The 26,494-nt window shown below is 57.5% G+C and overlaps 3 protein-coding genes across 4 annotated transcripts in view; 1 reads left to right on the top strand and 2 right to left on the bottom strand.

Annotated features, from left to right (window-relative positions):
* Positions 1–1,865: 1,865 nt before the first annotated feature.
* Positions 1,866–9,442, top strand: FAM83E (family with sequence similarity 83 member E; the record flags this gene model as incomplete). The annotated part of the gene is made up of 5 exons (XM_080828564.1): positions 1,866–2,339; positions 3,369–3,536; positions 3,910–4,034; positions 7,271–7,715; positions 9,164–9,442. The coding sequence occupies 5 exons, from the start codon at positions 1,866–1,868 to the stop codon at positions 9,440–9,442; spliced, it is 1,491 nt and encodes a 496-aa protein (XP_080684690.1).
* SPACA4 (sperm acrosome associated 4) lies at positions 5,310–6,053 on the bottom strand. The gene has a single exon (XM_080827813.1). It carries the CDS (start codon positions 6,030–6,032, stop codon positions 5,652–5,654), a length of 381 nt encoding a protein of 126 aa, XP_080683939.1. The 5' UTR covers positions 6,033–6,053; the 3' UTR covers positions 5,310–5,651.
* Positions 9,443–10,351: 909 nt separating the features above from the next.
* The window catches only part of SULT2B1 (sulfotransferase family 2B member 1), a 31,331-nt gene continuing 15,188 nt past the window's right edge, over positions 10,352–26,494 (bottom strand). Inside the window, exons 2-7 of one of the 2 annotated variants that reach the window (XM_080828456.1) lie at positions 23,348–23,487; positions 17,817–18,025; positions 16,076–16,202; positions 15,587–15,681; positions 11,734–11,914; positions 10,352–10,570 (exon numbers count right to left, since the gene is read on the bottom strand). In XM_080828456.1, the coding sequence (XP_080684582.1) occupies positions 10,392–10,570; positions 11,734–11,914; positions 15,587–15,681; positions 16,076–16,202; positions 17,817–18,025; positions 23,348–23,487 (931 nt within the window). In that variant the 3' untranslated portion in view covers positions 10,352–10,391. The remainder of the gene's footprint in view (positions 10,571–11,733; positions 11,915–15,586; positions 15,682–16,075; positions 16,203–17,816; positions 18,026–23,347; positions 23,488–26,494) is intronic. The other variant, XM_080828457.1, reaches the window with a different exon arrangement.

Genomic DNA, 26,494 nt, shown 5'->3' with positions numbered 1-26,494 from the left:
GAGTGAATTGGAGCCTTGGAGGTGGACCGAGTGGGTGCCCATCTCCATGGAGACCAGCCTAGGAGAAGCCCTTCCATCTGCTGGGCGGAGTCCCGCTCTCCCTGTAGACGCCCTCTAGTGGCTATGATTCGTGCTTGTCGATCTTGCGCCGTTGGACACTCTGGGGCCTCCCTACGGCCAAAGTCCCTCCCCCTGAATAAGCTAGGTGACAGGTGTTTCCGAACCTGTTACCTCGCCCGGATTAGCCACACCTGCTGCTATGGGCTAGGGATGGTGGGCGGGGCATGGACCGGGAAGTACAGAGGGGTTGGGACTGGTGGGGGAGGGGTACATGGGAACAGGTGAGTTGCTCCCCTTTTTACCCCTTGAGTCTGGCGGGCCACTGGGCCCTGGGCCAGTAGCCTGACGAGTGTTCCCTGGGTTAGGGCCTTCCCGTACCTGCACAGGAGGCCTTTCCCAGGGACCTGTGTGGGCCCTCCTCTGTTTACACAAGGGGCTGGGTTCCCCGGATCCCAGGCTAAAGCCTGATGAATGAGGCCAGACGCAGGAAGAACAGCAGAAATAGAAGCAGGAGGTCTCCAGACCCCCATATTCTGACCTCTGAAAAGGCAAGACGGAAAGGGGAGGGGGGACTGGACACGATGGAGCTGGATGGGGTGAGAGGGAGTCTGGTTTTATTCCTCTTCTCTTTACAGGCCTTTTCGCTGTGGTGTGGAGGAAGGAAGCCGCCTGGGTGTGCGATTGGAAGGAGGGGCTGCCGGTTTGTGGGGATCGGGTCCACAGGCCAGAGGTTGGGTCAGGAGCCTCAAAGGGTGGTCCTTGGGCAGGAACAGGCAGGCGGTCAGCCACAGGAGATAGTGAGACTCAGGCAGAAACCCAGACAGCTCAGCTTGGCCAGGGATCAGCATAGATCAGAGGCCAGCCCAAGACAGTTGTGGCTGGGAGACTGGCGGGGCAGCCAGTCCAAGGAACAGTGGCAAGTCAGGCCCTCCAGCTAGAAGGGCCACTGAGGTCATGGGCAGGTCCCATGGTGATGCAAGCCCCCATTGAGTGTATCCTCCACCAGAGCAGCCCAAGTAGGGGTGATGCCCCAGGGGCAGAGTCCCCAAGCGACAGAGACTGAGACCTCATCTCCTGGCTGGTGAAGGGGGATGCCCAGACTAAGGTCTAGAGCCCGTTCCTCACAAACCGAGAGAGCAGGTCCAAAGGGGAGGTGCCTGAGATGGTCAGTCAGTGAGAGCCAGTGAGCCAGCCACCTGTCGTCAGGAAAGACATTCCGCTGGACACGGCAGGGTGCTCCACCGGGCGGCTAGGTACCAGCACTGCTAGCGGAAAGCAGTGGATGTTTGCCAAATAATCAAAAAGACCAGCTGGAGAGGGTCAGTTACATGTGGTATCTATCGGTCAAGGGCAGAGAGGCAGCCCACTTCACCTTCAGTCAGGGACAGTCGGGTGGCAGAGACAGGCAGGCAGCCTGTGGCTGTTGCCTGGAGATGGTTGGCCAGTCAGCCGGACCTCTGGTCAGGCCAGCTGGCCCTTCAGCCTGACGGAGACTGATCCAGCGAACGGGTCCATTGGGGCCGCTAGACCCCCTGAGACAGCTGGTAGGAAGTTCAGATGGCCAGCCTGTCACTGTGGCGGCTGGAGGCAGGCGACTAGTCGGTCTGATCTGAGCAGCGCACACCCTGGGCAGTGTGATTGTCAGGACGGGGAGCCGGGGACGCAGGGGACTTCACGGAGAGACCCTGGAAGCCTCAGCCGGCCACATAACGTCTGCCTGGCAGGAGACCCCCAGATGGTCGGTGCCCAGAGACGGCCGAACCCTCAGCCAGCCAGCCTCACGGTCCTCCCACACGAGCAGCCCAATGGCAGCCTCCCAGTTGGCGGCGCTGGAAGGAGAGGAGTCAGGGGCCGGGGTACTGCCCTTGACCGAGGCCAGCCCCGGCTTCCTGTATTCTGAGGGCCAGCGGCTGGCGCTGGAGGCTCTGCTGAGCAAGGGCGTGGAGGCATTCGAGGCCTGCGTGCAGCGCGAGGGGCTGCAGCCCTTCCTGAGCAGGGAAGAGCTCCAGAGCCTGGTGGCGGCGGCCGAGGACTGGACTGCATCCAAGCAGCCGCCTGGCAGGGCAGCAGAGGGAGCCCCTGCCACCGATGGGGACTCGGGCAGCCTGACTTACTGGCCAGGACATTCAGAGGAGCTGGCGCCCACGCTGCGGCTGGGCTGGCCGGAGGACCTGGCCTGGAAGGGAATCACCCGGGCTCAGCTGTACACTCAGCCCCCCGAAGAGGGCCACCCGCCCCTCAAGGAGCTGGTGCGCCGGGAAATCCAGGCTGCCTGCAAGGTGGGGGTCTCAGGGGGCCTGGTGTCCACTCCCCAGACCCAGACGTCCTCACGTGCCAGCTCCCGGACCTGGGAGTGGCGCATCCCCTCGAGCCCTGGGCGTCTCACCCTTGCCCTCCTGGGACTCATGAGTCCACACCTTGCACCCCCCAGGACCCAAGTGTCCACATTCCCTAGACCTCCTCCTTACCCTCTCTCCAAGGCCTGGGTCCCCCGGGGCATTCATGCCCCTTGGACCTAATTATGACCCCTTGGTTTCAGTCACTGACCCCACTGCACCCCACCCCACCCTTAGGATAGGTCCATCTTTCCTCCCACGGAGGGCCCAGATGTCTCCCCTACAGCCCCCCGGAGAGCCTCTTCTTTATCTAACAGAGTTGTGCCTGCCCGCTCCCACGCTAAGTGCCTTACGTGGGTTAACATTTATAATCACCAGGAGGGGCCTGGGAGGTTGGGACTTATTACCCCAAGTGAGAAGAGATGGGGAAACTGAGGCACAGGAGGTTAAGTCTCTCACCGGTAAGTGGCCGAGTGGGGATTTGAACCAAGGCTGTCTGGCGCCCATGGGTCAGGAGTGATCTCTGCTACATGTTTCTGCCTTCAAGATCCAGGCCCTCGGCACCCCCTGCCCTGGTCCCCAGAGATCCCCTGGGTGGCCAAGCAGATCATCCCTCCTCCCCACTCCCGGTATCCAGGGCACCCCCCAAGGACCCAGCCCACTGAGCCCTGGAGCAGGGCCACCATCCAGTGTCACAGCACACAGGGCACCGTGTGCCACTGCAGACACGATTATGATGAATTTTCCAAAAGTAGAGACCTTGGTCTCTGGGAAGGAGGTCTTTTCCTCATTCCCATGTGGGTGCTGTGTGCACAGTGGGGGGTCTCTCCCACAGCCCCCCTGAACGTCTTGTTGAGGCCGGGCCTTTAAACTCCCATGCCCAGAACGCCTCAGCCCCCAGGGTGCCCCCCTATCCCCTGAATATCCCTGGAGCACCAGGCTCCATCCACAGCCCCTCTCCCCACTCTCCAGCTAGTGGCCGTGGTCATGGACATCTTCACTGACCCAGACCTGCTTCTGGACCTGGTAGATGCCGCCACACGTCGCTGGGTGCCTGTCTACCTGCTTCTGGACCGCCAGCGGCTGCCTGCCTTCCTGACACTGGCCCAGCAGCTGGGGGTGAACCCCTGGGGCACCGAGGTAGGAGCCTGGCGGGAGGGACCCGAATCCCCATTCTCCTGGCGTTAGGGCCAGGACGGGGGGGCAGACCCTTCCACGGTGTCCTAGCTCATCGAGGTGGATGCCCGCTGAGAGTTCCGATGCCCACCCATGGCACTGGGGGAATTAGAGGTGGGTCTTCCCATGGGGTCCCTCTGAGTTAGGGGTATCTCCAAGAGATCCCTGAAGCCCAATATTGGTAGCTCTGGAAAAGCTGGGACAGACTTTTCTACAGAGCCATGGGCCACCCAGGTCCTAGCCAGTCTGGAGGGATCCCCCCCCTGCCCTGAGCCCTAGGCAGTGAGTGGGGGTGTGCGGGCTTGGCCTGAGTGAGGGTGTACCCCCTCCACTCCAGAACCTAGATATCCGTGTCGCGCGGGGCTGCAGTTTCCAGAGCCGCTGGCGACGGCAGGTGAGCGGCGATGTGCGGGAGAAGTTTGTGCTGCTGGACGGCCACAGGGTCATCTCCGGATCCTACAGGTGCGGCTGCCCCCTCCACCACCACAACCACCACCCGATGTCCTGTCCCCAACTCTCAGAGAGTAGTTGGCGCCCCTTTCCACCAGCCTCACTTTCCTGGTCTGTGAAATGGGTCTAAGCACCCTCACTGGTAGAGGATGGGCGTACCAAGGGGCAGAACCCACTTGGGGTCGAGCCAGACCTGCCCGGGGTAGCGGGGGATGGGGGTTTGGTAGTGGCTCCTCCTGCTGGCCAGCTTAGTGACCGGGCCGGGGCTGGGGAGAAGCCGGGGGGGAGGGTCATCTCTTCGACACTGTGTCTCCTCATCTGGAAAACAGGGCCCATAGTTTGTGTGTGGGTTTCAAAACCAGGACAACCTGGAGGGGAGTCCTAGCTCTGCCTTGAGGTAACTCCATCTCTCTAAGCATCTGTAACAAAAATAAGAATTAGTAAGCAAGAGACCCGACCCTCATCCGGGCTCACGTCCCCCTTCCCCTGTGTTTGGGGTCTAGCTCCCGGCTCCTTGCCTTCTTAGTTCTGGGACACACAGGCCCGGTGCCTCCCCCTGCTCTGTACCTGTTTCCCCATCTGGAAAGTGTGAATTAATAACAGCACCTGCCTCATAGGGTGGTCGTGTGGCAGGGAACGGGGTGCGCGGACCCTCAGGTCGGGTGGCCTGGCTTCAAACTGGGGCTCTGCCAGCTCCTGGCTGTGTGATTTTGGGCAACTGACCTCACCTCTCTGTGCCTCCCTTCCCCTTCTACAGATCAGGATGGTACGGTTAGTCCCTCTAGAACAGGGTTTCCTCACATTTGGGGCCAGATAATTCTATGTTGGGGGTACTTCCTTGGGCATCGTGGGGGGCTGCACTGAATTTCCGGCCTCCACCCTGTAGATGTCAGGAGCACCCCCCCTCCCCTATTAAGACCACCAAAAGTGTCTCCAGACATTGCCAGCTGTCCCCTGCGGGGGGGTGCTGATGTGCCCAGCGGATGACCAGCGCTCTCCACTGGCGGTTTTCAATCTTGGGCCTGCCTGTGTCGGGATCACCCGGAGGACTCCCTAAAAACACAGATCTGGGGCGCCTTTGCAGCCCCACCCCCTGGGAATGGGCATTTCCCGCGAGCTCCCTGCCCAACCCTGGTGCGGCCGCTCCGGGGACCACCCTCGGGGGAACCACTACCCTGGAGACCGGGGCCGTCTTGGAAAGCATCTGCCTTCCCTCCCGGCTTTGTCCGGGGGTTCAAGTGAGACCAAGGTGCCCTGGGACGTAACAGAAGCAGCGCTCCGTGAACGTTAGCGGTTGTTTATTGTCGTTGTTCATTTGAACCATATTTCATTGACTCTAAGGTGCCCCCGACAAAAAGAAGCATCCCGATCGACATGGGAAAAGCTATGCGTCTTAGAACCCATGAAATACAGTAGAGGGGTCCAGCCAAACCCTCCGGGCCGTGCTCGGTGGCCTGAGGATGCTTCGCCCCGGGCTCCGGGTGGACAGCCCTGGTAATGGATGAAGCCGGGGCCACACGAGGTTGTCCAGGGCCTCTGGCCATTTAATGGGGGGGAAGGGGTGGAGGCGGGGGGCTCGGGGAGCAGCGGAGCCGGGAGACCAGTCCCAGGCCCTGCCCTTCGGGTTGGTCAAAGCAAATGTGGGAGCAGCAGCAGCACGCCCAGCGCCAGGCCGGCGGCGACCCCTTCCGTCAGGCCGCCTGTGGGATTGGGGGCCCTGTTACACATGTGGCCGTAGCAGCAGGTGGAGGTGAGCGTGTAGGTGACGCCCATGTAGGTGACCGGCTCCTCGTGGCCGCAGGACGTGGACGGTATGCAGCCTTTGTTGATGATAGGGCCGAGGCCCGGGGCCACCCCCATGCCCGTGAAGCAGTCCTCATCGTCGCCACAGCGCATGTGGATGCCGGGACACTGCTTGGAGTCAGTCAGCTCACAGAACACACAGTCCTTGGCGCCTGTGGTGCCCGGGGGCAGAGCCATTACCAGAAGCAGCAGCCAGCCGAGGACCATGGTGGCCTGGCGGCGGTGACGGTGCCCAAGCCAGGCCGTGGGCTTCCTGGGCCTCCCGGAATTGCTGGATGACGCTCCTGAGGCCCGCGAGAATTTTGCCCCTGGCCTGGGCCTCCCAGGGTCAGCGCACGGAGGGTCCTCGTTTCCCAGCGCTCCGTGTCCCTCTCAGGGGCTCCGTCGTGACCGCGGCTCACGAGTCCTTGGGTCTCAGAAGCTTCCCCGGGACAGAGACAAGCCAGCAGCCGCTACCTGACAGCACTCTTTGTGGAGCGGAATGGGGTGACCTCACAGACCCCTCCAGGCTCCCACTGGCCCCTCCAGGGGTGAGGTCACAGGTGGGGGGAGGGGTGTCACAATCTGCAGGCAGACGGGCCTGCCAACCTGCCAGGGAGCGAGGACACGGCCACTCCGCCAAGGTAAGGACGCTTGGACCAACCCTCGCCATCCCAGTGGCTGACACATCCTTTCTCCGGGCACCGGGCCCGCTGGGTCACACGACCCGCGGTGAGCCCGTTTTTCCGATGGGCAAACCAAAGCTTGGGAAATGAAGGGAATGTGGCCAAGGTCCCCGGAGGCAGGATTAGAGCCCAGGTGCATTTAATTCCCAAAGGCACCTGCTGTGTGCCCAGACCTTAAAGCCAGGTGCTTTAAATACCAGCACCGTGACCTCAGGGACAGTAGGGGACCCGCCCACCATAGCCAGCTGGGTGCGGGCTGGGCGCCATACAGGCAGCTCAACCCCTTGCTCTCTCTTTCCAATCTTCCTACATCTTCGCTCCGTATCCCAGATGCAAACTGAGGCACGGAGCCCGCACCCCTGGAGCCTGCCTCATGGCAGGTGTTTGATAGATGGCCGTCATTATGTAAGAAGCAGCAAAGTCTGAAGACGGGCCTCGCGGCCATTTAGTCAGAAGACTAATCCCACCTCTTCTCAGAGAGGGAAACTGAGGCACTGATGGCCTCCTTTGCTGGGGATGGGGCAGCGTCCCAGTTTAAGCTCAGGCTGGCTTCCAGATGATCATTAAGGTATCTTAACCCTTGCTGTCACATCAGTCCTCTGGGTTTGTACCTGGGGGGTTCTCATTCTACAGAGGGGGATGTGGAAGCCAGAGAGGTTGCAGCACATGCCCAAGGTCACACAGCCTGCCCTGGGACTGGGTGGGGACCAGTAATGGGGTCGAGGTCAGGCCCCCCGGAGGTGACCCAGAGATCCTGACCCCTCACTGCGTGCCCCCCAGCTTCACGTGGAGTGACTCTCGTCTGCACCGTGGCCTGGTGACCCTGCTGACCGGCGAGATTGCTGACGCCTTCAGCCGAGAGTTCCGGACACTGTACGCGGCCTCCTGGCCGCTCCCGGCCGCGCCCACCCAGCGCCCCTTCATCAGCACCGTGGGGGGGCTGCAGCTGGCTCACAACCCCCACCGCGTAGCCCGCCGCCGCTCTGTGGCCCCCATGTCACCACCGCCACCCGACGGTCCGCTGGCCCAATGCTTGGCCGCCTGCCGGGTGTTTGAGGGGGACAGGCAGGAGACCCCGGCCGCCCCAGGGCCGGCACTGAGCGACGTCCTGAGGAGCGTCCAGCGCGCCCGGACCCCCAGCGGCCCCCCGGCCCGGCCCAGCCGTTCCCTGTGGGACCTGAGCCGCCTGTCCCAGCTGTCCGGCTCCAGCGACGGGGACAGCGAGGTGAGAGCTGGTGGTGGGCCTCTGATAAACAAGAGGAAGAGGATGGGGCAGCTGAGGGTCTACTATGTGCTGGGCCCCACGCCGGGGCTGCGGGTGGGGGAGCGCAACGCCCACCCGAGTTCCCGATCCCAGCGACCATTCCCTATAGCCCTACTGTGCGCCGGGCAGGGGAGCGCTGGGTGGTTTCGGGAAGGGACCCCGAGAGAGGCACTCTGGGTGCAAATCCTGGCATGACCCACTAAATGGGGAGAGCTGAGCAGAGATCTGCCTTCTCGGAACCCTCTGTGTTCTCATCTGGCAAATGGGCGCAGCCACTGTCCCCAGTCACGGTTTGGTGGGAAGGAGGAGTCAGTGAGGGGAGGACGAACTAATGAGAACACTAAGCATTATGATACATCCCCACGGTGGAATTTATTTATTTCTTTCACGAGGTCCTCTTCCCAGGTCAGTGAGGTAATTCCCTTCTCATGCTCCTGGTTACAGATGGGAAAGCTGAGGCTCAGAAGGGTCAAGTAACTTGGCCAAGGTCAAAGTGATCATCTATCGTGGGCACCGTGCCACATGCCACAGGGTTGGCTGAATTGGATCTTTGCCACGACCCTCTGAGGTGGATATTCTTGTGGCTCTCCGCCCACCCGTTTCACAGATTAGGAAACTGAGGCACAAGGGAGAGATTTGGCCCTTGTGACCTTCCCGGGGCAGCTGTTAAATGCTTTTAAACCCTGGCTTCCCAGATTCAAGTGTCATCAGGGTGTCGGGGAGGGCATGTGGTGACAGGTCCCTGAGCCCCTCCTCTCAGCTGGTGAGACGCTAGCTTCCCACCGAGCCTGCCTTAATTCTCCGGGACCCTGGGAGGAGCCTCGGTGGCCTTGGCTGTGCAGTGGGCTGTCGAGAAGGTCAGAACAGAGCGATGAGGGACAAGCAAGCGTCCTCGACCTGGATGCCGGCAGACCTGTGGTCCCGTTGCTCTGGGAGCTGTGCCCCTCTCGGACTCAGTTTCCCCATCTGCTACGTGGGAATGGGAACTAGCGGGGACATTTTCCAAGGGTGAGGGAGAAATGTCCTGGGAATCGCCTCCCTCTGTTCCAGCCCAGGGGAGGAGGGGGATGGGCAGGGCCGGGGCAAGGTCCTTGCTGCCACCCGGTCTTGAGGCGCCCTCACCCACCATCACCTCCCTTGGCAAATATTTGTTCCCCCCAGGGCAGCTGCTGGCAGCTTCCGGTTCCTCCCCACCCTGAAGCTGCAGGGGGAACACAGCAGCTGGCCCTCTGAGGGTCTGGGGGCTCCTGGCCTCCTGGCTCACTTGCCTTCCCCTCCTTCTCACCTGCCCTGAGAGAGAGAGAGAGAGAGAAAGACACACACACACACACACACACACACACACACACACACACACACGGACTCAGTCCCTGGAGCCTTCTCTCACCTCCCTCTCTTTCCCTCCACAGTTCAAGAAGTCCTGGGGCTCCAAGGACACCCCAGCCAAGGCCCTGATGAGGCAGCGGGGCACTGGAGGGGCCCCCAGGGGTGAGACAGAGCCCCGTCCTCTGAGCCGGTCCCAGCCCTGGGGCGGCACCCTGCCCCTCCATTCTGCACTCCGCCTCCGCTATCTGTCGCCGACCCGAAGGAGGTTTGGTGCGGAGACTGCCTCCAAACTCCTGGAACCCCGAGGCGGCCAGCAGCCAGATCGGGCTGCCCAGGCAGGACTCAGGGGGCAACAACTATGACAGAGCCAAAGCCGCACGGGGCCGGCCTGACCAGCAGCTCCAAGCCCCCTGCCTCCGGGTGGTGCCTGGGACAAGGCTTCTGGCGTGGGTGTCTGTCCGGAAAGCAGCAGAAGGGTTTTTTTTTTCTCTTTGTTCTAGAACCTGGGCAAGCCCAGTGCTCACCCTAGAGGCCAGTGTCACAGTTTAGGAAATGGGCAGCAAGTCTTGAGGAGCTAAGATCCTAGAACAGTGCATGTCCCCCTTTGGCCCTGCCAGAACTTCCGTGTGGAGGGGCCTGGCTGAGTGACCCCCCCCCCCGGCGACCCAACCCCTGCTGTGAATTGTGTGGGGTGAAGGTGGGGAGCCGCTGGGACAAAGTGGGGGAACTTCCGGCACAAACCGTGCTCAGGAGCTCTGGGTAAACTGCTTGGCAGGGGAGAGGACAGAATCTAACCCAGGGAGCGGGGCTGAATAATGACGGCCTAGAAATTGGTGGGGACACAGCTGCTGGAGGGGGCGGGGGGATGGATCAGGGCCAGGGGCCCTGGGACTGTTTTGCCGGTGCTAAGGACTGAGTTGCTGGGGACTCCCTTTCCCTCTGCTCAGAATAAAGCTGGTTGATGGCAGAATCCTGCATTTGCACGGCCTAGCAGAAGACCCAGGAACGCGGTGCTGGCCCCCTGCTCCCTCACAACCCCCAGGCGTCCCCGCCGCAGCGCCCCGGCCCTGGGGGAGGCAGGTGCCCAGCGCTTGCCTCCCCGCAGCACCTTCGCCTCCGGCAGGGGCTTCCGAGTCACCGACCCCACCGGCGTGCAGGGTGGGGGAGAAGACCTCATCCTCCCTAGCTGCGGGGCGCGTCCCCACCCCCAGCCGCCGCCTCCCTCGCGCGCCCCCTGCCGGCCGGCCGCGGCAAGTCACCTCCAGAGCGCAGCGAGAGCCGGGGGCAGGAGCGCCGCGTTTATTCTCAGAGTCACGGGTTGGGGGGCTCGGAGGCTTCGGGGGGGCTGGGGCTGGGATCAGGGTCCGGACTGGCGTCATCGGGCACGTCCCAGGGGAAGGTGGGCAGTCCCCGCATCTGCTCGCGGTAGACACGGTCGAAGGCTTCGCTCTGCGCCACCGTGAAGTGGTTTTTCCAGTCGCCGCACACCCCTGGAGGGTGGGTGGGAGGGAGGGAGGGCGAGGTGAGGAACGTGGGAACCTTCCCCGCCCCCGACATGCCAGCACCCCCTTCCCCACCTCCGGCCCTTTGCTAGAAGCATCTCCCCACCCCCTTCATCTCCACGTTGCCCCTTTACCTCCTACGAGACCACCTCTGTCCCCAGTCACCTGGCCAGACCCCTGGGCACCCTTCTTGCGCCCTCCCTCCCTCAGCTCCTCACATCCTACTTGTCCCTCCGGTAGACCTGTTGCCTTCCTGGTTTTCCCCTGACCCCTTAAAGCTCTGCCCAGAACATCCATCTGCCTCCCCACGCAGCATTCCTACCCCGGTGTCACTATGACCCGTTCCTCACCTCCCTGTCTAGAACAGAGCTTTGTCACCCCAGGGTTCCTGCAACCCCTACGCTACCTCCATTGTGGCTCTGACAGTGGGAATGAAAGCTTTCCCACACTCGGTGCCAGGGGACCGGCGGAAGGGCTGCCCTGGGTTCATGGGGTTCACTCCTTAACACTCGCAACAGCCGAGCAGGCAAGGGGTGGGAACTCTGCCCCTTCCGTGTGCCCAGACAGGTGCGGGGATCCCTCCAACCCTCACGTTTCTCACTTTGTCATGGGGCTTTAACCTGGAATCCCGGGGCCAATGTCACTCAGATCGTGGTATTTTGAATCTTAGAAAGTGTACACCCCACATGCTACACGAGGCCCCTCGTGAGGTCTGGGGAGGCTCACTGTGGAGGCTGAATAATCACCCCCCCCAGATGTCGACCTGTCCTAGTCTTTGGAACCCGTGCCTATGTGACCTTGCATGGCAAAAGGAAGTTTGCAGGTGTCATTGTTAAAGACCTGGAGGTAGGGGGAGGATCCTGGGTCATCTAGGTAGCCCCCACTTAGCCTCCAGGTGAGAGGCTCCGAGTCAGTCCTCACGAAGACTCTGGATAGCCTCAAAGAGTGTGAGTGTGCCCGGCGCCAGGCTAAGCCCTGGGGGGGGGGGCGGCGGTGGTCAATCCTGCATCCACAGTGATGCTGTGAAGGTCATTCTGTTTGGAGCAACCCCAAGTTTCAGCGGGGAAAACTGAGGCCCAGAGAGGTTACGTGACTCACCCAGGCCACACAGCCAGGCAGTGGCACCCCAGAACCACCACCCCACCCCGCACCTTTCCGGAGGAAGGCACCGTGGCGCTGGTCCAGCAGGCTGGGGGGCAGAAGCGTGAAGTTGGACATGGCATTGGCCTTCATCGCTCCGAAAGCTGAGTGCGCCACCACGGAGCCCAGCGCCTCCTCACCCAGCGGCCGCCCCAGGAACTGGCAGATGCGCTGCACGGAGCCGTGGAGATCCTGCAGGTAGGGGAGAGGGGTCGGGTGGGTCGGGTGGAGGGAGGTGGGACCCCAGGCAAGGAAGGGCACCAATCAGACTCTGAATCTGGGCATCTGAGTCTCAACCCAGAGCTGTCTGTGTGACTCTGATGCTTTGCCTCAGTTTCCCCATCTCCAAGCTGAGGGACTGGGCTCTGGCTTCTGAGAATTTTCACAGTTTGGGGTTTTGGAGGGTTCTGTGGGCGGGAGGGAAGGGGCGGGGGGGGTGGGATGGAGGTCACAGCAGGGTGCAGAGGTCAGTCGGACACCTTAGGCCAAATCACCTTCACTTTGGTTAGAAGTGAGAGCCAGCCTGTCTGTACCCCAAATTTGCACTCCCTGCCAGGTCCCCATTCTGGAACAGTGGCCTCCTTGAGCCAGTCCCAGGCCAGCCTCCCATCCCTCTGTCTCCCCTGCCCCACACCCCTGGCAGTCTGTCTCTGCTCCTCTCCTCCTCTGGGCTCTCAACCCTAGCTCTGGTCAGGTCTGGTCCTCTCCCTATGGACTCCTTGCCCAAGCCTCCTCCCTGGCCTCCCTGCCTCCAGGCCGCCACACCCAGAGCTGACCCTACTCCTCCCTGCTCCCAGCCCTCTTATGGCTCCCTAGTGCCCAGCCCCCCAGGCCTGACTTTCAAGGACAGAAGTGGTCTGTCCTCCCCCATCCTCTCTTTCCAGACCTTACCATTCCCTGCACTTTCCTCCCTGCAGCCTCGGCATGGCGCTCCCAAGAATGCCCCGTGCCACCCTCCTCCACCCTGCAAACCTCCCCACCCAGACCCGGCTCAAATATCCATGCCCTCCTGACAATGACAGCACAAGTCACTGGGGACTGAACATCTCCTGTGTACCAAGCTCTAGTCCAAGCATCTCGTGTATATTTGTGCCAAGTGTGCCAATAGCCCTGCAGAGAGCTGTCCTTACTCCAATCGGTAAATGGAGGCTCAGAGAGGGGAAGACACTTGTCCAAGGTCACACAGCTAGGGAGGAGCTCAAATTTAAGGGCCCAAAGCTGCCGCCTCCCTGCCCCTCTCTATCTTGTTGCCTTCCCTGAAATGCAGCCAGCCTTCTGGTCAGCTCCACCAGCCCCATGGCTCTGATTTTCCAGGTCATTCCTAGTTTCATAACCCTCCATCCCTTTCTTGTCTTGAACCACTGGCGTGTCCCAGAAATTCGAACATGTTGGCAGTTCCTCACACCCAGGGGCACAGCCCAGAAGCTCTGTCAGGCGGCATGGCCCAGTTTTTGGTTTGGAGAATAAAGTTAGATGAAAAAAAAAAAAGTGGTTGTGGGGGGGCGGGGTTGGTAATGCCGAAATCTTCTCTGGATCTTCCAACATCAAGAGATTTACCAGGGTGGGGGAAAAAAAAACTCAGGTACGTTGTCAACTCTCTCTAGTTTCCAAACCCCCAGGCTCCTCCTCTATAAAACAGGGGTATTAATAATATTGGGGGGAAACCATATAAAATGTGGCCAAATATTGGCAACTTTATGTGGTTTGCTCTAATAGATAACTCACCTGCCCATACTTGGCGAGGATTAAATGTGATAAAACCACACGTGGTATCTGACCCGTGGCCTCGGTCACCTTCAGTGGACACTGGCCGCTACCCTTGCTCTTGTGCAGAACCTAAGCCCTTTTACTTTGCAAACTATATTCACACCGTGCGGTACCTTGTTATACAGTAATAATACGCCAGTGCCCACCGCTGTGGTTCTCACAGCAACCCCGAGAGCCTGCATTTTCCCACCATTTTTTAAAAAGATTTTATTTACTTATTTGAGAGAGAGACACAGAGATAGTGACAGAGAGCACAAGCAGGAAGGACAGGGAGAAGCAGGCACCCTGCTGAGCAGAGAGCCCAATGTGGGGCTCGATCCCAAGACCCTGAGATCCTGACCTGAGCCGAAGGCAGACGCTTAGGCCCCTGAGCCACCCAGGCGCCCCTTCCCACCATTTTTTAAAAAAGATTTTTATTTATTTATTTGAGAGAGAGAGAGAGAGAGAGAGGGAATGAGCAGGGGGGAGGGGCAGAAGGAGAAGGAGAAGCAGACCCTCCGCAGGGCAGGGAGCCCAAGGCGGGGCTCCATCATGACCTGAGCCGAAGGCAGACGCCCAACAGACTGAGGCCCCCAGGCGCCCCCTTTCCCACCCATTTTAAGGATGAGATGTCTAAGGCTCTGAGAGATTTAAGTTTTTTTTTTTTTTTTTTTTTAAGTACGCTCCATGCCCAGCGTGGAGCCCAGTGCAGGGCTCGAATTCATGACCCTGAGATGAAGACCCGAGCTGAGATCAAGAGTTGGATGCCCAACTAACTGAGCCACCCAGGCTCCCCAACATTTTAGGGGATTTTAACTGCTTTATTGGACATAAAAAATTCAGGTGTTTCCCCACTCCAAAAAGTACTGACAGAAAGAATACAACATACACCTGAAATGTGCATGCATGAAGGGAATCTGTCTGGGGAGTTTAGTGAGGGGGCATATAACAGGAGCTGCTCAGGTACCCAGACTCTGGGAGCATCTTTGTTAAGACTCTAGAATGGGGTGCCTGGGGCCCCATCATTAAGTGTCTGCCTTCAGCTCAGGTCATGATCCCAGGGTCCTGGGATCGAGCCCCGCATCGGGCTAACTGCTCAGTGGATAGTCTGCTTCTCCTTCTGCCCCTTCCCCCCGCTCATGCTTGCTCTGTCTCAAATAAATAAAATCTTAAAAAAAGAAGAAGAAGAAAAATCTAGAATGGTTGGCTGTGTTCACTGTGGATTATTCCTCTAGAAGCCCAGCATCCTCCTTGCAGCCCAGCAAAGCAGTGGGCATTCTGCATGGCACCTTCTTCCAGGAAGCTCTCCGTGATTGCTCCAGCCAGAGGGCATTTTCCTCTCCCATATGCCTGCTCCAGGGGTGTTTGATGGAGTCCAGACAGGATTCCCATCTAATTCCAAAGGCTGTTTCCTTCCACCAGTCCCCTCTGCCCTTCAGGTCACAACCATCCCCGAAGCTCACTTCCCACATGCCCCAGTTCTGCATGGCCTCATCTGTCCTATCACCTCCCCTGCTCAGGGCCCACCGCTGGCTTCCACCTACTCAGACACAAGCCAAGGTCTCCCTGGGCTTCCTGTCCCCACTCTGCCCACATTTCCCACCCCCCATCCCAACTCAGCTCTGGCCACATGGGCTTCTTTGCTCCGCTAGGAACACATCAAGCACGCTCTCACCTCAGGGCCTTTGCACTTGTGTTTGGTTCCCTCTGCCTGAGACACTTTCCCCCCAGATAGCTCCAGGGGGGCTGCTGCTTCTCCTTCAGATCTTTGCTTAAGTGTCATTTCCCTCCACCCCCCCCACACCCTCCCCCTCGCCAGCACAGGCCTCCCTGGCCACTGTATTTAAAATTGCGCCCCCACACATTCCTTATCCCCTGCTCATTTTGGGCTTGCCTTTGCTCCTTCGCTCTGCTCTCCGGCTACCATTTATCTTATTTATCCATCCCCCTCTGCGGCTCAGGGGCTCAGGACCCTGCTCCGTTCACCATTGCGCCCCCGGTACCTGGTGCGTTGCATGGAAGGGTAGGCCTTGCCGAAAGGAAAGGGAAGGGAAGTGGGCATGAGGAGGGGAGGAGTGGGGGGCGCTGGGCTGGGGTGGGACGCGGGGGGGGGCTCACCTGCTGCAGCTCCTCATAGGTGATGAACAGGAAGTTCTCTTTGCCCTGCATCCGAATCCAGCCCTTAATATGGTCGAACCAGGAGCCAAACTGCACTGCGGGCGGAGGGATGGGTGGATCAGGGCCGGACAGCCAGACCACACCTGCCAGGGCTTGGGGCTGGGGCAGGGGGTATGCCTCACTGGTCCCATGTGGCCTCGGGCCTGGCCCCTCAGAGCTCGATGCCTCCCCAAACCCCCCACACCTGGCCCCCTGAAAACCCCTGTCTCCCCATCTCTCTGTTTCTGTCCCTTTTCTGCATCTCTGTCTCTCTGTCTCTGTTTCTCGCCTCTCTGTATCTATGTGTCTATTTCCTTCTCTCTGTTCCCCTGTCTCCTTTGCCGTTTGCCTGGGATCTCTGCCTCCCTCTCCTTCATACCCCTCTCCTGCCCCCTTCCTGTGCGGGTGACTGAGGGGCACCCCCTCACCTCACTTTGCCCCAGTCCTCACCTTCGCCTTTGAGAAAATTCTGCAGGAACTGGTCCGGCGTGCCGGGGTCCTTCAATTGCCCAGCGATCTTGGAGTAATGATAGAGCGAGACCACCACGTCCCGGGGGTTCCGGCCCATGTAGATCACCTGGGTGTGGATGTTGGGGAGAGGCGAGAAGCTGTCAGACACAGACAGGACCCCAGCCCCAAAGATCGCATGTCCCCAAGCCTTCTCTCTTCTTATCCTACAGCAGGAACGACTCGGGGTAGATTTCTCAGGGGACTGTCAGGCTAAGCTTAGATCAGTTTGCCCCATCCCAGAGGATGGGGAGAGTTCCCAGCAACCACATTCCAGGAGGAGAGAAGGACCTTTCCTGGACCAGGCAGAGTGACAGTTTGGCTTCAGGGAATCAAGACCGGAGGAGGAAGCCATTGCGCTCAGGATGGGGGAGATCAGGGTGAGAGGTGTTGACCCTCCTTCCTATTCCCATAGCCAAGGCCCTAGCTCGTCCATTCCTGCCTGGTCCCACACCTCAGCCTCTTCCCCAGCCTCCCAGCCTCCACATGGCCCCAGAGGGTCTTTCTACACCCAGAGCTGACCCTGCCCTCCTCAACTCTCCAGCACCCCAGGGAAGAGTCCCAGCCCCTGAGCCTGGCATTCAAGGCCCCCATCACCTGGCTCCACTCTGTTTACCTGCTCCATATGCCGCAACCAAGCCCCTTCCAGCCCCATCGGATATGTCCTTCCCTGGCAACTGTCTCCTTCCCCGAGACTACGGTCAGGCACTCACTTCCTTGGTAATCCCACCAGTCTCCTGGGTTTAATTACTCCATCATCTCTGTGTGGACCAGCAAATTACAGATACGTGTGTCCAGCCCAGATCTGTCCTATCACATCCTGATTCAGTTATCTCCCTGCCCACTGGCAACCCTCACCCGGCCGCCTAGGGCCGACGACAGAGCTCCCACCTTCCCCTGAGCCTCCACTCCTGCCGCCCCCCATCCCAGGTGACAGCAGCCTCACCCTCCCAGCTGCTTAAGCCAAACACCACGGAGTCACCCTTGACTCATCTGCCTGACACCCACACCCCATCTGTCAGCAAATCCGACTCCTGGTTCCACCTCCAAAATACACCCCAAACCCAGCCCGCTTCCTTCACCTCCTTGGCCACCACCCTGGTCTGGGTCACCAAGGCCCCCCACCTGGACTCCCTGCAGTCGCCCCCACGGTCTGTTCTCCACCTTGCCTCCAGAGGGCGCCTGCGAAAACCCAAGTTGGCTCCCTTTCTGCGGCTCAGAACCCTTCCCTGGTTCTTGTCCCTCAGAGGACAAACGAAGTTGCCACCACAGCTCACACAGCCCTGCACAGTTGGGACCCTGTAACCTCCCTGACCTCATCTCTACTCCTTTCCCCCTCATTTAGTTGGTTCTGGCCACACAGGCTTCCTTGGAGCCTCAGGCATGCCACACCGGCCCCGGGGCCTTTGCACTTGCTCTCCCCTGTGCCTGGAATGCTCTTCCCCCAGACGCCCCCACACCCTGCTCCGTTCTGATGTGGGTTTATCACCTCGGTGCATTAAAGAGCTTCTTTATCTATTCTCTGCCCATTACTCCTTAGAATGCGGGCTTATGTGGCTGTGTGCTTATTGACCACGGTTCTAGATCACAGCCAGGTACCTAGAAGGTGTTCAACAAACACGTGCTGAATCCATGAGTTAGGCTCTCCCCCACCCCAACAGCCACCCTCCCCTGGCTCCCACACCTTGGCCTTGGAGTTGAAGAAGGCTTTGGTGAAGAGTTGGATGGGGAGGTGGGAACTCATGAGGCGGGGGCTGGGCTGGTCGGAGAGGCTGAAGGCCCCCATGACGGTCTCACACCAGGGTGCCCGCTTCCAGATGGGCACCGAGCGGATCCAGGATGGGTCCCCGTCCTTCAGGATTAAGCTGAGAATCTCAATCATCCAATTGGTGCCTGTCAGGGATATCGGGCAAATTAATCAAAGACGGGGTGGCGGGGGCTGGTGGGGGGGAGGGGAAGGCAGAGAGAAACAGAATCGGATTTCTCAGATGCCTCCTGGCCAGCCAGCGGAGAAGCTGGGGCTGTTGCTTATGATTTTCAGAGCAGGACCTCAAGGCTCAAAGAAACCAAGTCGCTGGCGGCCAAGGTGGCGAAGCCAGGAAGCGGCGCGCACGGCAAAGACTGGCTCACTGTCCACCCAGCCCCATTTCATCTCCCCACCAGGACTAGGACGGGACCACAGTCCCCTCGCCTCCCCTGCAGCTGCATGTGGGGCCATGTGACCGAGTTCTGGCCAAGTGAGTGCAGGTGGCAGTGACAAGCAGCCTTTTCCAGGCCTGGCCCATAAACACCTCCTACACGGCCCCTCCCCCTTCCCTCCCTGCCGGCTGGTTGCGGGGACGCCCCTGGGAACTGGGGCTCCCGGGGATGGCACAGCCATGAGATGGAAAGAGCCAGAATGCCGAGGCTGCGTGGATTTCCCCCCACTTCCCTCCACGCATTCTGCTCCACGCGGAGTTTAAAGGAATGACAAATAAGCTTCTAGTAGGTTCCGAGGCTGGGACTCTGAGGCTTATGTGTGAGGCAGAAGCATTCCGCTAGCACATAGGGGGAGCCGCAATTCAATCAATCCAGGCGTCTGGGCTTAAATTAAAATCTCAGCGGCTTTCACTACCCCTTCTCGGGAGTAACCCCTTGATTTCTGGGGGGACCCACAAATGTTACGTGGCAGGAAGGGAGCTCGTCAATGACCTGCTTCTCTTGTCCGGATTCCAGGAGACTATCGGCAAGTCAGATGAGAAATAATAATAATAATAATATAATATTAACAGCCACCTATTATTAGTATTAGATTGCCCTGGATCTCTGTTTTCGTTGTTGTTTCGTTTAAGATTTTATTTATTTGACAGAAAGAGCACAAGCAAGGGGAGCAGCAGACGGAGGCAAAGGGAGAAACGGGCACCCTGCCGAGCTGGAAGCTGATGGCGGCCTCCGTCCTACCACCCCGGGATTCGGACCTGAGCCCAAGGCGGACGCTGAGCTGACTGGGCCAGCCAGGCGCCTTTACTTGTCTGCTTTTAAGTCGTCTCTGCGACCAAGGTGGGACTCGAACCCACGACGCCGAGATGGGGAGAGTCGAACGGCTCACCAGCTGAGCCCGTCGGGCGCACCGGCATTGCCCTGGATTCTAACACTAACCCAGCGCGGGGTCTTGATGCCCTGCCTCTTGCCCCCAGTCCACGCTCCGGGGCCCTTTCCCGGGAGATGGGAGCGGGACCCCGTGAGCCTGTTTCCGGCGCCCAGCGCGATGGTAACCTCTGCCAGTAGAGGGCGCCGGAGGAACCCTGCGGCAGGATGGGGCTCGCTTCCCAGCTGGCTCCGTGACGGACAGCGGCCCGCAGGGCCCTGGACACCCGGCGACACTTTCCGCCCCCGCAACCCCGCGCCCCCAGCGGACTTCCTTGGGCGCTCTGCTTCCGCCCAGGGCGAGTGGCTGGCTGAGCCCTGCATGGGCTCTTCCTGTATCCCCTGGGGTTCTCCTTACCCCCTTGATGGGTTTAATACTCCCCCACTACTTCACATGTTCTATTTTGCGGGTGTGCAGTAAAATACGCCTAACGTAAAACTTACGCCTTTCACCCTTTTTAAAGTGTCCAGCTCAGTGGCGTTAAATGGATTTAGGTTTCTGTGAAACCATCGCCATCCTGCTCAAAGCGGCTTTGAACGAAACCTGCTGCTCAGGGAAGGGAAATTTGGCGATGGCCATCAAAATCACACATTCACAGACCCTTTGCCAGGGCAATTCCGCAGCGAGGAGTTTTTTCTACAGATAAATGCGTAGGTTGCGCAAACGCTATCTGCGTGGAAGGCAGCATTGGCTACAAAGTGTGCATTGTGTATAAAGGCAAAAGGCTGAAAACTTAGTCAATATTCATCAGTCAGGAACTGTTTAAACAAGAATTCCCATGCATCCAATGTTACCGAATACTATGGAACCGTAAACAAACAAACAAATGAACAAGGAAGTTCTTTGTCCACAGTCCTAAGATGTAAGATGGGATGATGTCAAGATACAAGGAAAAACAGGGGCGTCTGAGTGGCTCAGTCAGTTAAGCGTCTGACTCTTGATTTTAGCTCAGGTCATGATCTTGGGGACATGAGAACGAGCCCCACGTTGGGGGCTTAAGATTCCTCCCCTCTCCCTCTGCCCCTCTCCCTCCTAAACAAATACAAAGAAAAAGAAAGCAAAAAATATAAACAAAACCATAGTACAGAATGGTGCGGAGAGCAGGTGAACCGTGGCGGGGGGGAAGTGACAATGTATTTAGGCACCTTTCTGTTTGCACGTACAAATTCTGGAAGGATACACAGAAGCTCTTGGTGATTGCAGAAGGAAAGAGATCTTTCGTGCAAACCCTTTGTACCTCTTGAACTTTTGAACTATGAATGCATTACTTCTTCTTCTTCTTCTTCTTCTTCTTCTTTTTTTTTTTTGAATGCATTACTTCTTAAGAACAGAATCAATACATTTCAAATTAAAGAAAGAAGCTGGGGGTGCCTGGATGGCTCAGTGGGTTAAGCCTCTGCCTTCAGCTCAGGTCCTGATCTCAGGGTCCTGGTATCCGCCCATGTCCGGCTCTCTGCTCAGCAAGCAGCCTGCTTCCTCCTCTCTCTCTCTGCCTCTCTGCCTACTTGTGATCTCTGTCAAGTAAATAAATAAAATCTAAAAAAAAAAAAAAACCCACAGCGATAGCAATACGCACTTATTCCAATGGCTTAGAAACCAACCAAACAAACAGAAAAGCCCGACAATATCAAGTGTTGGCAAGGAACGACGCTTGGTTGGCGAACTCGCCAATGTCGCTGGTGAGAACGCAAAATGAAGCCACTTTGGAAAAAAAGCTTGGCAGTTTCTCATAGTCGAGCCAATCTACTTTCCGTAGACTCTGCAATCTCACGTCTGAGTATTCCCCAAGAAAAATATTTCCATGCACTTGTGTGCAAAGCTGCACATAGATGGTAAGAGTCCATCTATGTGACGTTCTGGAAAAGGCGAAACTCTAGGGGCCACAAACAGCAGTGGTTGCCAGGGGCTGGGGCTGAGGGAGGAGTTGGCTGCGCAACAGTGTGAAGGGATTTGGGGGTGATGGGGCTGTTCTGTGTCTTGGTTGTGATGATGGTTATAGGACTGTATGTGTCTCTCAAAACTGGGAACTCTGAGGGAAATGAAAACGTGCGTCCACAGACAGGATGCCCATGTTTCTAGAAGCGTTACTTGTGACAAAGCATGCAGACAGCCCAATAAATTACCAACCAGTGAATGAATAAACAGAAAATAGAACGCATACTATGGGACAGCATTCCACCATAAAAGGGAATGAAGAAACACTGACACGTGCTATGGCATGGATGAACCCCAAAAGCGTTGTACTAGGTGAGAGAAGCCAGACATAAAAGACCCTGCATGGTAGGATTCCATTTATATAAAATGTCCAGAATGGGCAAATCCATCGAGTCAGAACGCTGACTCATGGTGGCCATAGCTTGGGGTTAGGGATGTGGGGTTTGGGGGGTGATGGCTAATGGGTACAGGGTTTCTTGTTGGGATGGTGAAAATATTCCAGAATGAATAGTGATGAAGGTTGCTCAGCTCTGTGAATGCATTACTACCAGAGAGCTGTACACTTTAAAATGGGCAAATTGGGGGCACCTTGGTGGCTCAGTGGGTTAAGCCTCTGCCTTCAGCTCAGGTCGTGATCTCGGGGTCCTGGGATTGAGCCCCGCATTGGGTTCTCTGCTCAGTGGGGAGCCTGCTTCCCCCACCCCCCGCCTACTTGTGATCTCTCTCTCTGTCAAATAAATAAATAAAATCTTTGAAAATAAATAAATAAAATGGGCAAATCGTAGGAGGTACGAATTATATCTCAAAAAATACCCCTCATGGAACTCCATGGTGAAGAGGGTGAATATCATATTTTGAAATGTTTCAAAAATGTCTTGAAAAAGAAATAAAGGAGTCAATCCCCATTGTTCTAGAGAAGGAAAAGCTGAAGTCTGTCCCTTTTCTCACTAAGAGTTCCTCGAGGGACTTCGAGTAAAGTCACCGGAGAACCTCTCCTTGGCTCCAAAGGGATGCTTCATCAACCTGTGTGCCCCCAGTCTTGTCCCCAGCCTTGCTGATCTTCTCTTGTTCCTTCAGTTTCATCAAGCCTCCTCCGACCCCAGGGCCTTTGCATGTGTTCCTCTCTGTGTAGGACACACTTTCCCACTCAAACCCCTCTTCAGCTTCCAGATCTGGACATGAACGTCTTCTCCCCCATGAAGGCTGCCCTCATCCCCATCTCTTTTTATTTTATTTATTTGAGAGAGAGAGAATGAGAGAGAGAGAGAGAGAGAGAGAGAGAGAGAGAGAGCATGAGAAGGGGAAGGGTCAGAGGGAGAAGCAGACTCCCCGCCAAGCAGGGAGCCTGATGTGGGGCTCGATCCCAGGGCCCTGAGATCATGACCTGAGCCGAAGGCAGAGGCTTAACCCACTGAGCCACCCAGGCGCCCTCCCCCAGAGCGTCTCTTGTTACCTACATTCAATGCTCTCTGCACCTTTCCTTGAGGGCATCCATTCCAACCCTAGTTACATAGTAATAGAGGTGACTGCATATTGAAATAAAGTCTGTCTCTCCCAACAAATTGACAACTGTGTTCCCTACCCGCAGCTGTGTCTGCACACATGGCAGATGATTAGTAAGCAGCTTTTCAGTGGCGGAATGGAGAAAATTAAGAGCATCCCCTTCCCCCTCCCTCCCCGCCTCCTTCCTTCCTCCAATATTTACTGAATCCTTGTTAGGTGCCCGGCACTGTTTTAGGCTCAAAGACTACAGCGGTGGCCCAGACTCACTAAACCACCTGCCCTCAAAGAGCTCATGTTCCAGGGGGGAAACCAGAGAATAAATCAACAAACAAAAGCACAATATAGGGGCTCATGGTGGACAGGTGCTCTGACGGAAAGGAGCAGCTAGTTAAGGGGCCTGAGAGGGACAGGGTGGAGACGCTGCTTTAGCTGGGAGGTCAGGGAAGGCTTCCCTGGGGACCCGAGAGCCCACCTGGCAGGAGGAAGGAGGGACACCTGGTGGGCGGAGGGATTCATCGGAGTAAAGGCCAAGTTCAACCCGGTAAGGGGCCCATCCAGAACCCCACCTCTCCTTGCCCGACCCCCAGCCCCTCGGTGAGCCCTTCTCAGGCTCCGTGGCCGCCACCCCAGCCCTCGCGCCCGGCAGGTACCTGACTTGGGATAGGTGATGATGAAGATGTCGTCGTCCTGAACGTCTGCGTTCTCCACCATGCGGATGCTCTCCGGCGAGTAGATGCCAACGGGGAAGGGGACGCCCTTGTACCGGAAGTATTCGCCGGACAACTTCTGGCTGTGGGAGTGTGGGGGAGACACCGTGAGGACCGGGGGGAGGTGAGGATGGGAGTCAGTCCTGGAGGTTGGGGGTGGGTGGTGGGCAGAGGACTCTCAGGGCAGGAGGGAGGGAGAGCAAGAGACAGGTGAGGGGCGCTCGGATCCCCTGGGGAACCCTGGCAGCACATGTTCACTGAGCCTCACTTCTTCATCTGCAAGGTGGGGATGGTTTGCCCAAACCCCACAACAGGACTCTGAGGTCAGGAGGGCTATTAGCTGCCTTTTATGAGTGAAGAAAGCAAGGCACAGAGAGGTTTGAGTGACTCCCAAAACCACACAGCCAGTGGGACACAGAGCCCTTCACAAATGTAAAGCGGGGCTAAGTGCTTTTCTCTGCCACACCTTTTGCCCCAACCCTTGAGGAAGAGGTTAACTCACCACCCCATTTTACCAACAAGGAAACCGAGGCCACAGAAGCGATGCGTCCTGCCCACTCCTTCCTGCAAGGCTATGGAGCGCCGAGCCCACCATTGAAACCCAACCCAGGGGTCACCATGAAGCTGAAACACTTCTGTTTTTGTTTTTGTTTTTAACATTTTAAAGTAATCTCTACACCCAACGTGGGGTTCGAGCTTACAACCTTGAGATCGAGAGTCGTCTCCTGCTCTACCGGCTAAGCCCGCCAGGCACCCCAAAGCTGAAACAGTCCGAAAGTTCAAGCCCCTCACTTGAGCTGCCTTTCCAAAGCCCCTGTGATGGGTCCACAAAGCCACAAAATTTCCCAAAGTGAGATGTTCTAAGAGCAAAATCCGTTCAACCCACTGTAGCTTTCCATGACAACCTCCCTTGGGGTCTCCTGCCCCTGGCGTGTGGGAGAGGGGTGGGTATTCGGGGGCCCTCGCTAAGGTGAAGGGGAGCTCACCCCCCCCCCCAGGGTATTTATGGGGTCTGTAGTCACGCCTGTCTGAGCAGGCCACATTCCCTCCGGGCGGCTGGCTGCAGGAATTCGCATCACGACATCCCTTGTCCTCGAGCACCTGACCCGGAAAGCAAGAGGTGGAGGAGGAGACGCAGGTCTGAAGTGTATGAATCCAGAAGCTAGTTTGTGTCCTTTTTCTGGAATGTTTGGAGGGTTTGTCAGCTTTCAAAATGAAGCAAGTCGCTATGATTCTCTTTCTCACTCTAAATAAACATCCAGCCTCTCCCTACGGCCAGAGTCTACACACACTGGTTCTTTCCCTTAAGGAGAGCCCCCTCGCCACCGTCCAATTTTCCAGCCCAGCAGAATCCGATCTGCCTTTCCTGAGCTGCCGCTCTGGGCCGTTTCCATTCGTGCCTCGTTAGAGTACACTGAGGACAACACTGAACTGGGGAAAAAAACAAAAAACAAACCAGTATGTGTGTAAGTAGGTTATGTTGTCTGTGGATTTCATTTCGGGAAGAGGCTATTATTACCAATATGTTGTTATATATAAAGAGGGTTGGGGACCACAGAAATGAAACTCAGAAACATAGTGTTGAGTGAAGGACAGGCCGCAGGAGGGTCCGGACCCCATGATTTCAATTACGGGAAGTTCAAATTCAGGAAATGTGCTAGAAGTTGCTAGAAGGTGCTAGAAGTTGCTAGAAGGTGCTAGAAGGTGCCAGAAGGTGCCAGACGGCGGGACAGCAGTTATCCTTGGGGGTTTGGGAGACTGTGATGTGGGGGCTGGTTACACAGCATGCCTACTGCGCAAAATTCCTTGAGTTGTTGACTAAAGCTCTGTGTACAGCACTCTCGTGAGTTTTACCTTAACAAAATATTTAGTGAATGAATGGATAAGTAATTAAAGGGCGGGGGGAGACCTTCCAACTAAAACAACTATTTCTAGTAAAAAGGAGGTGGAGTGTGGGGCCTAAAGAGGTTGAAAACCCAGCTGGCTTGTTGACAGTTGAGTGAATGGCGGTGCCCCGAAGGCTGTGACTGGCCGGGGGGGCCCCCAGGATCCTTCCTGAAGGCCTTTACCAGCTTCAGAGATTGAGGTATGGGGAGATTCTCCAAGGCCTGGCACCTGGTAAGGCTTGGAGGGGAAGAAGAGAAGCTTGAGGACTGTGTACTCTGCCTGGGGTTGCTGGAGGACTCTGGGAGCCCAGGGGAGGCTCAGCTGGCTGGGGCCTCCCAGGGACAGTGTCCCTGTCCCGAGGTGGGCCAGGAAAGGGCTGCGGGAGAAGCCGGTATGGGGGGCTACGGCCTGCTGGCAAAAAGCCCTTTATCCCTGACTGGGGGTTGTTCCCGTGGAGATGAGGAGGGAGGGTTGGTCACCTTACAGATTGACGGGGGTGCGGCCCTGGGTAACCACAGTGGTACAGGCCTGAGGAAGAGCACAGCCTTGGGGCTGGACATGGGTTTGGGACTTCCTAGCCGAGCTGAGGCCCAGTACTTCAACACTCCTTCTTCAACAGTAAAAGGGAGATGGGAGAAGTAGCAGTGTCTTGATGGAGGGTGTAAACTCTGAAGCCAGAATATGGGGGTTTGAATTCTGTGTCCCACCTGCTGTGTGGCTTCGGGTAAATCAATCGACCTCTCTGTGCCACCTGTTTTTTTATCCGTAAAATGGGGATACCTCATAAGGCTGTCGTGAGCACGTAAAAAGTACTTGAACTCACCACCTGGAGATCAAGAGTCGCATGCTCCACCAAGAGGCAAAGTTGTAGTGATGTCACCGTTCCGTGATGACGTCAGCTTCCCCACAGGGGGAGGGTGGGCATGGAATTAGTGATGTCACTGGTTGCTAGGCAGATTAGCCCAGGGAGTGGGTGCTTAGAGGCGGTCAGTTCCCATTAGACCGATTGGCGGCCCAGTGCCTGGCTCTTGACGCTCTCCGTGCCTTGGCCAGCGGATCTCGCCTCCCTGAGCCTCAGTTTCCTTATCTGTCCCATGAGGATAACAGTCATCTCTACCTCAGGGTTCTTATCCTACCTGAGGATTAAAAGGGATAATCTAGGGGCACCTGGGGGGCTCCGTCAGTTGACAGCGTCTGCCTTCA

Source organism: Martes martes (genome assembly GCF_963455335.1).
Source record: "Martes martes genome assembly, chromosome: 17".
Classification (NCBI taxonomy): domain Eukaryota; kingdom Metazoa; phylum Chordata; class Mammalia; order Carnivora; family Mustelidae; genus Martes; species Martes martes.
This window is presented reverse-complemented; position numbering and strand designations above follow the sequence as displayed.